Source organism: Sinocyclocheilus grahami, unplaced genomic scaffold, assembly GCF_001515645.1.
Source record: "Sinocyclocheilus grahami isolate Dianchi unplaced genomic scaffold, SAMN03320097.WGS_v1.1 scaffold1678.1, whole genome shotgun sequence".
Lineage (NCBI taxonomy): Eukaryota > Metazoa > Chordata > Actinopteri > Cypriniformes > Cyprinidae > Sinocyclocheilus > Sinocyclocheilus grahami.
The window spans coordinates 241782-252570 of record NW_015506857.1 but is presented as its reverse complement, the minus strand read 5'-3'; the positions used below and the strand labels follow the sequence as shown (position 1 = coordinate 252570).

Below are 10789 nucleotides of genomic sequence, written 5' to 3'. Positions count from 1 at the left end.
AGTCATGGCCTAATGGTTAGAGAGTCGGACTTGTAACCCAAAGGTTGTGGGTTCGAGTCTTGTACCGGCAGGGATTGTAGTTGGGGGGAGTGAATGTACAGCGCTCTCTCCCACCTTCAATACCACGACTGAGTTGCCCTTGAGCAAGGCACCGAACCCCCAACTGCTCCCCGGGCGCCGCAGCATAAATGGCTGAACACACAGTGACTCGTGTGTGTTCACGGTGTGTGTGTGTGCACTTAGGATGGGATAAATGCAGAGCACTAATTCTGAGTATGGTCACCATACTTGGCCACATGTCACTTCACTCTGATATTGAAGGGAAAGCCATCATGAAAAGTTAAAATGTATTAGGTCACTACATTATTTGCATATTTCCAATAGTATTATTTAATCATTTTCATGACTTGACTATTATTCTAAAATGTGAAAAATAGTCAGCTAAAATAAAAGCATGTGTGTCCAAACATTCATGAACATGGAAAGAGAACATACAGAGATCACTGAAACAGATTCTGTCACAAGTACAAACTGAGCAGCTGATGTTTCTGCTGTGATCCATGTGTTTATGAATGGTTCCTGACCTCCGTGAAACATGGCCCGTTTGCACAGCTCCTCCCAGCTGGATCCGGCTGCCAGCAGAGCGTCGTACGCAATCATAGGTGCATCGTGACCCCTGCGTCCGGGACAGCCCTCTGAACTCCAGTGCTTGTACATCTGAACACACATACATGACTGAGACGTATTGATCAGATCACCATGAGCACAAGTACTCGTGATGAGCAACTTCACCAGTAGAAGGTGTGAGCTCTCTTAGGTTTAGAAATGATGATGGAACTAGAATTCTGAGTATGGGTCACCATACTTGGCCACATGTCACTTCACTCTGATATTGAAGGGAAAGCCATCATGAAAAGTTAAAATGTATTAGGTCACTACATTATTTGCATATTTCCAATAGTATTATTTAATCGTTTTCATGCCTTGACTATTATTCTAAAATGTGAAAAATAGTCAGCTAAAATAAAAGCATGTGTGTCCAAACATTCATGAACATGGAAAGAGAACATACAGAGATCACTGAAACAGATTCTGTCACAAGTACAAACTGAGCAGCTGATGTTTCTGCTGTGATCCATGTGTTTATGAATGGTTCCTGACCTCCGTGAAACATGGCCCGTTTGCACAGCTCCTCCCAGCTGGATCCGGCTGCCAGCAGAGCATCGTACGCAATCATAGGTGCATCGTGACCCCTGCGTCCGGGACAGCCCTCTGAACTCCAGTGCTTGTACATCTGAACACACATACATGACTGAGACGTATTGATCAGATCACCATGAGCACAAGTACTCGTGATGAGCAACTTCACCAGTAGAAGGTGTGAGCTCTCTTAGGTTTAGAAATGATGATGGAACTAGTCAATTAGGACAAAGTTGAAGTTATGAGCAAAATCTGAATTATAAGCTAAAGAGTTGAAATTATCAGATAAAAAGTCATAATTATGACATAAAAAGTCAAAATTCTGAGAAACTAAGTCATAATTATAAGTCTAAATATGAGATAAACAGTCATAACTATGAGATAGAAAGTTTAAATTATCAAATAAAAAGTCAAAATATGAGATAATGTCATAATTATGATGTAACAAGTTGGAATTTTGAGATACTAAGTCAAAATGATAAGATAGTCAAAATATGAGATAAAGTCCCAATTATGAAATTCATAATTGAAAAGTCATAATTATCACAAAGTCAAAATGGTAAGATACTAAGTCATAGCTAAAAGAGAATTATGAGGTAAAAATTCAAAATTATGAAATATAAAAAGTCAAAATTCTGAGAAACTAAGTCATAATTATAAGTCTAAATATGAGATAAACAGTCATAACTATGAGATAGAAAGTTTAAATTATCAAATAAAAAGTCAAAATATGAGATAGTCATAATTATGATGTAACAAGTTGGAATTTTGAGATACTAAGTCAAAATGATAAGATAGTCAAAATATGAGATAAAGTCCCAATTATGAAATTCATAATTAAAGTCATAATTATCACAAAGTCAAAATGGTAAGATATAAGTCTAAATATGAGATAAACAGTCATAACTATGAGATAGAAAGTTTAAATTATCAAATAAAAAGTCAAAATATGAGATAATGTCATAATTATGATGTAACAAGTTGGAATTTTGAGATACTAAGTCAAAATGATAAGATAGTCAAAATATGAGATAAAGTCCCAATTATGAAATTCATAATTTTAAAGTCATAATTATCACAAAGTCAAAATGGTAAGATACTAAGTCATAGCTAAAAGAGAATTATGAGGTAAAAATTCAAAATTATGAAATATAAAATCAAAATAATGGGATTAAAACGGCATACTTATGATAAAAAGATACTAAGTTATAATTATAATTATAAGATAAAGTCAGAATATGAGATAAGTCATAATTAGGAGATAAAATGTCACAATTATGAAACAAAATCAAAATAATGAGAATAAAATGACAATTACGATATTAAAAAATTGGAGGTTTGAGATAATAAGTCAAAATGATAAGATAAAGTCAAAATATGAGATAAAGTTCCAATTATGAAATTCATAATTGAAAAGTCATAATTATCACAAAGTCAAAATGGTAAGATACTAAGTCATAGCTAAAAGAGAATTATGAGGTAAAAAGTCAAAATTATGAAATATAAAATCAGAATAATGGGATTAAAACGGCATAATTATGATAAAAAGATAGTAAGTTATAATTATAAGATAAAGCCAGAATATGAGATAAGTCATAATTATGAGATAAAATGTCACAATTATGAAACAAAATCAAAATAAGAATGAAATGATATAATTATGATATAAAAAAAATTGGAGGTTTGAGATACTAAGTCATAAGATAAAGTCAAAATATGAGATGACATTTTTTGTCATAATTATGACAAAATAAATCCAAATTAAACTGGAAAATTTGAAATTGTGACTTTTGTCTGTCTGTTTAGTTATTTCTGGTGTGATAAGTTAATGTGATTAAACCAAAGGACTGTGGTGAGATAAATGTGTCTGTCTGTGTATGTTACCTTGTCTGTCTCTTCAGCGTCGTATCGGTCAGGGAGTATCGGTTTACTTTGACCGTCTTCTACTCCTCTCTCCTCCAGATAAAACTGCCATTTGGCCTCAAAGTAAAACCACTTCTCCTGATATTCTAGACCGCAGAAGGAAATGCGTCGTCAAGACTTTCTGTCATCTTGTTCTTACACTTATAAACATCTGATCTGCTCACCTGCCATATGCCGGATGGTTTTCCTGCAGTATTCCTCTGCTTTGGGAATGACCGTCATGAGGTCACGACCCCAGCTGACCAGCGGCCTACCCTGGATGGCATACGAGGCGAAGAGAGCCGTACACAGAGAGCCCAGGAACCCTGCACACAGAATGAGACGCATCAGTGAAGGACTGATTGAGAATGGATGGATGTTCATGTGATGAAGCAGGAGCAGCTGAGGCACCTATGGGGTGATTGTGGGTCATTCGGCCCGTCTCGATGCTCACTTCAACCAGATTGTCCAGCTGCTCGGGCTGCCAGTAGCGCATACCCACACACATGGCTTTAGTCGCAGCTCCGTGACCAGAACCTGCATGTACAACATCACGCAGATCATTTACTGTTTTTGACAGAGTGTTTCTGTCATAAACTGATCACAGATCAGAACTGGAATACCTCTCATTCCTGCAGTTCTACACAATTCCGCCCCTTGCATGTGTGTTGATTCAATGATTTTGTCTAATCATGTGATCATCAGTTTAACACATTTTACCCTGTTTCCATCCAGCAGGTTGAGCTCCATTCAGAACTGAATCGAGAATGTCTTTGAATTGCAATTCGATTCCTGAATTTGAATTGAGTGAGCAAACAGATGCAGAACTGCAATTTGAATGTAACAACGTAGAATTCAAATCAAAAATGTTGTGGCCAGTGCAATTCACATTCACACCTCCTGAATGAATTACCCCCATTCAGTTCCTCAGTGTGACTCACAGTGAGCATGTGTGTGTGTCCCTTCTGTACCTTTCTCATTGAATGGCGTGTGCCAGGCTAACAGGAAGTTGTGTGGCTTGAGGTTTACACATCTCTCCACAGTACTGGGCTCTGGAACTCGACCCTGCAGACACACCATGGCCTCCACATAGAGCCGCACCAGCTCCCGGTACAGATCCTCCAGACACCAGTAATCTAATGAGACATGATCAGATCTTCAGGCTGTTTGAGCATGTGTGGCATCCACGGGAGCAGTCATGTGTCAGGACTAATTTAGCCATGATTAACCGCAGCTGATAAGAGTGTTTATCTGAGGTGGATGGAAGGCATTCTGAGGGCATTAGTGCTCCTCTGGGGCTTCGACAGCAAACAGATGAAGGCCACATGAACGCTTGTGTGTCCATGAACCAGAGGCGGCAGGAGCTGTTAGTAAGTCTTGTTAAATCCTGCAGACTCAACATAATCAATATGAGACAAAGCTACAGTCTCCAGTTTGGTTTATTTGCAGTGGTTGTTTTTGTCTCTGCAGTCAAATGGTGTTGCAATGTGGATAAGTATATGGAGCCCCGCACATGGCATGCAGGGAAAAAAAAGTAAATTGTGCATACGATTTACTAATTTGTTCCCTTGTTTTAAGGTAAAAATTTACTTTAATTTTTAAAGTAAATCGTCCACATTCTCATAAACCGATGTAGATGCCTCTCATTTAAAATGATTCCATGCAATGCTGCAAGGCTTTTGAGAATGTCTCTATAACTCATTCCCAACTCAAAATAAAACCCAATTAAAGCGTCTCTGTCCACAACACAGCACAACACACAACTTAAGAGAATTATGAAAATACATTTATGAGAATGCGGACAGGAATTAGAAAGAATATTTTACGAGGGACGAACAAATATAATAATAAATGATATAATAATATCACTTTACGTAAAACAAGGGAATGAATTAGTAAATCGTGTGCAAGTAAAAAGAAAATTATGACATTGTGACAAATTGATTGTAATGTCATAATTGTCTTTTGAACAAAGTTATAAGATGAAAAGTCATAAGATAAAAATATAAAACAGTATTACTCATTCATTTTTGTCATAATTATGCCTTAATGTACCAAAATTCTAAACGACAACAACAACAACAAAATATTATTAGATAAAAAGTAATAATTGACATACAAATTAAATTATGAGATAATACATCAAAATATGTTATGGCAAAGTCTAAATTATGACCTAAAAATTATGACAAAGTTTTATGTCATTAGGACTTGACGTAACAAAATAATAACAAAATGTTATATGGCTCAGTCAGCTAATAAAAGTTGTATTGGTCTTGCATGTCAAATCGTGTGGAATGTGGATAAGAAGCGCTTTTGAAAAAGTGCAGTTATTACATAAAAAGTCATAATTGACTAAATTCATAAGATAAGATATACAAGACGATAAATGGATAATTATGACAAAGTCGAAATGATGTAAAAAGTTGAAATGATTTAAGAGTGTGGATAGGATGTGGCACTGTGATCCACTGACTGTCACGACCCTCATGAGCTTTGAACTCAATCCTCCAAAGCATAAAGTGGCTCGTTCGGGCAGCAGGAGCCGCTGTTGTCTGCGGTGAGGACCACGGTCACTTAGGGTCTATTTCGGGTCTACTGAACCGGGAATTAAGCGGTCTGGTGGTCCTGCTGGATTACAGCTCTCAGGGACCTCACTAAAGCTCATGTTATTTACGACGCTCCCAGAGATTAGCATGCAAACGGATCGCCGTGACCCGCAGCTCTATTCTGGGTTCGTTATCAGGCTGTGTGTGTGAGTCATGTGGAGGAAAGCATCCGTGTCACGTCTGTGTGATGAAAGATTGCTGTATTATCATCAATTCACATTTCAGAGGGAGTTAGTGAGGGACGCCGTGGCCAGCAGAGGGATTTCACATGGATTCATCCCTATTCTGAGAGCAAACACAAGCGGAAAGAGCTTACACATGGACTTAAGTGTTACATTTATAGATATGGAACAAATCCACTCACATAGTGTTCTGAAGTTTCCCAGAATTAAGGCAAAAAAAATGAGTAATGGTCGATTTTATTGACTATATCCAGTCAAACGTTTGGCGGTAAGAGTATCTTCTGCTCACCAAGGCTGCAATTACTTGATTAAAAATACAGTAAACAAAAATTATATTAATTAACTGTTTTGTAAGTGAATATATTTTAAAATGTAATTTATTCCTATGATCTAAGCTGAATTTTCAGCATCATTACTGCAGTCTTGTGTCACATGATCCTGATTTGCTGCTCAAGAAACGTTTCTGATAATTATCAATGTTGAATACAGTTGTGCTGCTTCATATTTTTGTGGAACCCATTATACATTTCATTTGTCAGGATTCTTTGATGAATAGAAAGCTCAAAAGAATAGCATTTATTTGAAATATTGATATAAAAAGTCAATCATGACAAAAAGTTACAATTATGAGATTTTAAGCCATAATTATAGAAAGGGAAAATTATTAGATTAAAAAGGTCATAGTTTTGACTTCTTATTTTAGAATTAAGACTTTTTATCTCATATGTAATATTTTATACTTTCAACTTTTTTATCTCAATTTTGACTTGTATGGATTAAAGAGAGATTAAAAAATTGAAATTATTAAATACTATGTCACAATTATGAGATGAAAGGTCATAATTACGACAAAAAGTCATAATCATGAGATTCTTTGATGAATGAAGAGATGAAAACAGCATTTATTTGAAATGTAAATATTTTGTGACATTGTAAGTCTTTACTGACACTTTTGATTAGTTTAATGCATCCTTGATAAGTAAAAGGATTAATTTCTTTTAAAAACTTTTTGAACCATAGTGTATATTGTTTTGTTTCAGTCTCTCTCACCAGTAATCAGGGCCTCTGCAGTGGTCATGTGCATCAGGACTCCGTCACTGAGTGGCCAGTTATCAGCGTCTAGCTTCAAGGCTCCAAGACCCCCGAGAGTGGCCAGTTCCTGCTGAATCTGTTTCCCTGAGATACACATTTCCCACCGGCCCTTGCGGTATCCCAGTGCATCTCCCACTCCTCCGAGAACCATTGCAGCCTGGAACTTTTCCATGAAGGTGCCAGAGATCCTACAGCATCAAATTGGGCTCCTGAACGGCTGGAGGGGACTTTATTCAGCGCAGACACAACAGCTGTATGTGTGCGGCTCTGGAAGCCCAGCCCTCTGTTTACTCCTGCATGGCTTCATCATCTGAACTCGCTCCAGGCGTTATCAGCAGCTCTTTGTGTGGCGGTGCTGAACTGCGATCAGGTGTCTCCTAAAAAGGCAACTGCTGTGGCACCAGGGTAAGAGGGTCTGTCATCTGCTCCAGGACCCTCAGAGCAGCACATTACTGTCCCACACACACCAAACACAGATCTACTGATGAATTATGCAGCTTATACTCCAGCTGGAGTCTATTATTCCTGCTCTTATTGTACGGTTACCTTACATCCTATTTTTCCCTGGCCAGGGTTTCTAAATTGCTTAAGATGTCCAGGTTTTGGCTTTGTTTTTATTTTGACCGTCACTCTTCAGTACTCATACATTGTATGTACACATATTTGCATTGCTTTGACCATTCTCTGTAGATCCACCTTCTCGCACACCACGATTGGTTGATTATGTTCAATGCCTGCCCATTGTTGGTTTACTATTTTTCAGTCATTACCATCAGCAAGTATAAAAACAATAGGAAAACAAAGCCAAAACCCAGACGTTTTAGGAATTTAGGAACTCCCAGTCAGGACATGTCTGGGAAGAAGAGGACGTACAGTCACCCTACTTTTTTGTGATTATTTATTAGTGTTTGTTATTCTAATCAGAATGACTTGCTCCGCCTTTTCAGCTGAACTCCTCCTCCAATCACGTGACTCCATTCCAGTAACGCAACGCCTACTTTTTTTTACAACCCTGTCAATTCCTACGTTTCCTCATTCCGTGTCACTCAGAAACATGTTACAGAAATTAGATGGGTTGCAAATGTTGTTTTATGTTGATAATAATGGGAATTTGGTGACACACCAGATTATCAATTCATACTTGTGCCACAGCATTAATATAATGACAGTGGAGAATAAGTTTTGTTAAATAACTTTTATTTACATACATACATAACACTGATATGATGAGGTGAACTGAACTGACACAGTGATATGACGAATATCACAAAGTGAAGAAAATAAAAACTGTGTTAGAAACTCATCCAGACTAACAGCAGACACAGAGGGTGATCTGATTTAAATACTCCTCCGATAACACAGACGCCTGTAAACAAGTCAAACAATGTGAACAATCAGGATCTCATCAGCATTTGCCAGTGTTTCAATGATGGCTCTTATCCTCATCATTTCATTCATGAGAAATCAGCCTCAGTGATCATATTCATTCAGAAACTCATGAGAATGACGTTCATTAGAGTTCTGATTGAATGATCAGTGACACACCGCAGATGCATTAGTCCAAATACTTATTTTCTTGTCTGTTCAGATATTTCTACCTATACTCTGACTGTTGTGATAGTGCTGCTGGTGATGTGAGTGGAGCTTAAAGGACTAGTTCAGCCAAAACTGAAAATTCGCTCACCATCAGACCATCCAAGAAGTAGATGAGTTTGTTAATTCATGGGAACAGATTTGGAGAAATTTAGCATTTCATCTATTGCTCACCGATGGATCCTCTGCAGTAAATGGGTGCCATAAGAATGAGATTTCAAACATCTTATAAAAACAATACAATAATCCACATGACTCCACTCCATCAATTAAGTGTTTGAAAGAAACAAATTCATCAAAGCATTTTTTACTTCAAACCGTTGATTAATTGATGTGGTGTGGATTATTGTGATATTTTTATCAGCTGTTTGGACTCATTCTGACGGCACCCATTCACTGCAGAGGATCCATTGGTGAGCAAGTGATGTAATGCTAAATTTCTCCACATCTGCTTCCATGAAGAAACAAACTCATCTACATCTTGGATGGCCTGAGGGTGAGCACATTTTCAGAAAATTTAAATTTTTGGGTGAACTATTGCTGAAATCTCAAAACAAAAGCATGACACACGTTTGATTGTCGATGTCACATGACTAAATGAAGCTTATTTGCTCTTTCTCATGGTAAAGTTCTGCACAGTTAATACTGTATAAATGACAAAATAACTGGACATGCATCTATATGTTGAGCTTGTGACATGCAGTTGACTCACTGAGACTCATGGGAAACACACTGCTATAAGTGAGCTATGAGGCTAGACAGATTCAGAAGTTCAGTGATGACAGCGCACACATGATCATGGTGATGTAGTTCAGCCTGGAAGGCCGCTGATCTTCAGCCTCTTGCCAGCAGCAGACTCATAATGTACAAACTCTCTCCGTTCAATAATATATATTTTTAAATGCATTTGTTGTTTTTTTTATTAAAAAATTCAGTATAGAGAGGCCTCCCTGTAAGCACTCATTATAGAGTCTTGTGATTTTCTGCAGTCACGATCGGCCGAGCAAATTCCACAAAGTCATCAATGAGCACCGGCCACGCACCTGATGACAAAATAATTAAACACTGGCATAAAATCTCAATTATTGCTTATTATACACTTATTGTTATTGTGAACAATTCATTGGTGGATATTATTCTATAAATAGTGGTGCTCCGATCAGGGTTTTTGAGGCCGATCACCGATCACAGAAAGCAGTATCTGCCGATACCAATCACGATCTTTATAAAGCCTTCTTTTTAGTATTTATAACTATTTATAGTGATACTCCAATCAGGATTTTTAGACATTTATTCAGGGCCTGAATTTCATTTTTGAAAATGGGGGGAATTCCCCTCTTAGGTGTCTCGTCAGAGGGGAAGCAGCTTTCACACAGGAGTCCATTATTGATCCGTGGCTGTTTACCACAACATTTATCCATTATTTTGATTTCAAATCCAAACATTGTCACTGAAAATGCTTTTTCAGCATTGTGCTTCTTTTTTTACACAGTACAGTAATACAATCTTTCATAGAAATGTTTAAACAATAAATATAAGCAACACGTTATTTAATGCTTTTTACTTTTGCATTTACTTCTAGATTTATATATTAAGTTGCTCAAGCAAGTGGCAAAACAATTAAACTACTTTTCTTACGTTATCACCAACTTAACATTGACAGAAATAGTCAGCTCTACTGCCTTTCCTTTTGCATTGAAATCTTTATTACAAGCAATCCTGCGGTTCATAAACCAAGGAGGAACAGGAGGTTGCAGGTTGCTGTTGGAAGAGGTGTTAGTGAGGCCAGCAGGGGGTGCTCACCCTGTGGTCTGCGTGGGTCCTAACGCCCCAGTATAGTAATGGGGACACTATACTGTCAAAAAGCACCATCTTTCGGATGAGACGTTAAACCGAGGTCCTGACTCTCTATGTTAATTAAAAATCCCATGGCACTTTTCGTAAAGAGTAGGGGTGTAACCTGGCCAAATTGCCCCCCTGGCCCTTGTCAATCATGGCCTCCTAATAATCCCCATCCACTTGATTGGCTCTATGACTTTCTCTCCTCTCCACCTGTAGCTGGTGTGTGGTGAGCGCACTGGCGCCGTTATCCTGTGGCTTCCGTCGTCCAAGTGGATGCTGCACACTGGTGGTGGTTGAGGAGAGAACCCCCCCCCCCCCCCCCCCCCCCCCCCCCCCCCCCCCCCCCCCCCCACCCACCCACCCTGCAAC

General features: G+C 38.1%; 2 protein-coding genes across 2 annotated transcripts in view; both read right to left on the bottom strand.

The window, feature by feature from the left end:
• Nucleotides 1-7414, bottom strand: part of adprhl1 (ADP-ribosylhydrolase like 1) — an 11912-nt gene extending 4498 nt beyond the window's left edge. Inside the window, exons 1-6 of the mRNA XM_016258398.1 lie at nt 6944-7414; nt 4074-4238; nt 3514-3639; nt 3288-3428; nt 3085-3209; nt 1162-1294 (exon numbers count right to left, since the gene is read on the bottom strand). Coding sequence (XP_016113884.1) covers nt 1162-1294; nt 3085-3209; nt 3288-3428; nt 3514-3639; nt 4074-4238; nt 6944-7157 — 904 coding nt within the window. The 5' untranslated portion in view covers nt 7158-7414. The remainder of the gene's footprint in view (nt 1-1161; nt 1295-3084; nt 3210-3287; nt 3429-3513; nt 3640-4073; nt 4239-6943) is intronic.
• A 1848-nt stretch (nt 7415-9262) lies between these two features.
• LOC107571992 (DCN1-like protein 2) overlaps nt 9263-10789 on the bottom strand; it is a 5960-nt gene continuing 4433 nt past the window's right edge. Inside the window, exon 3 of the mRNA XM_016258397.1 lies at nt 9263-9621. Within this exon, the coding sequence (XP_016113883.1) occupies nt 9542-9621 (80 nt within the window). The 3' untranslated portion in view covers nt 9263-9541. The remainder of the gene's footprint in view (nt 9622-10789) is intronic.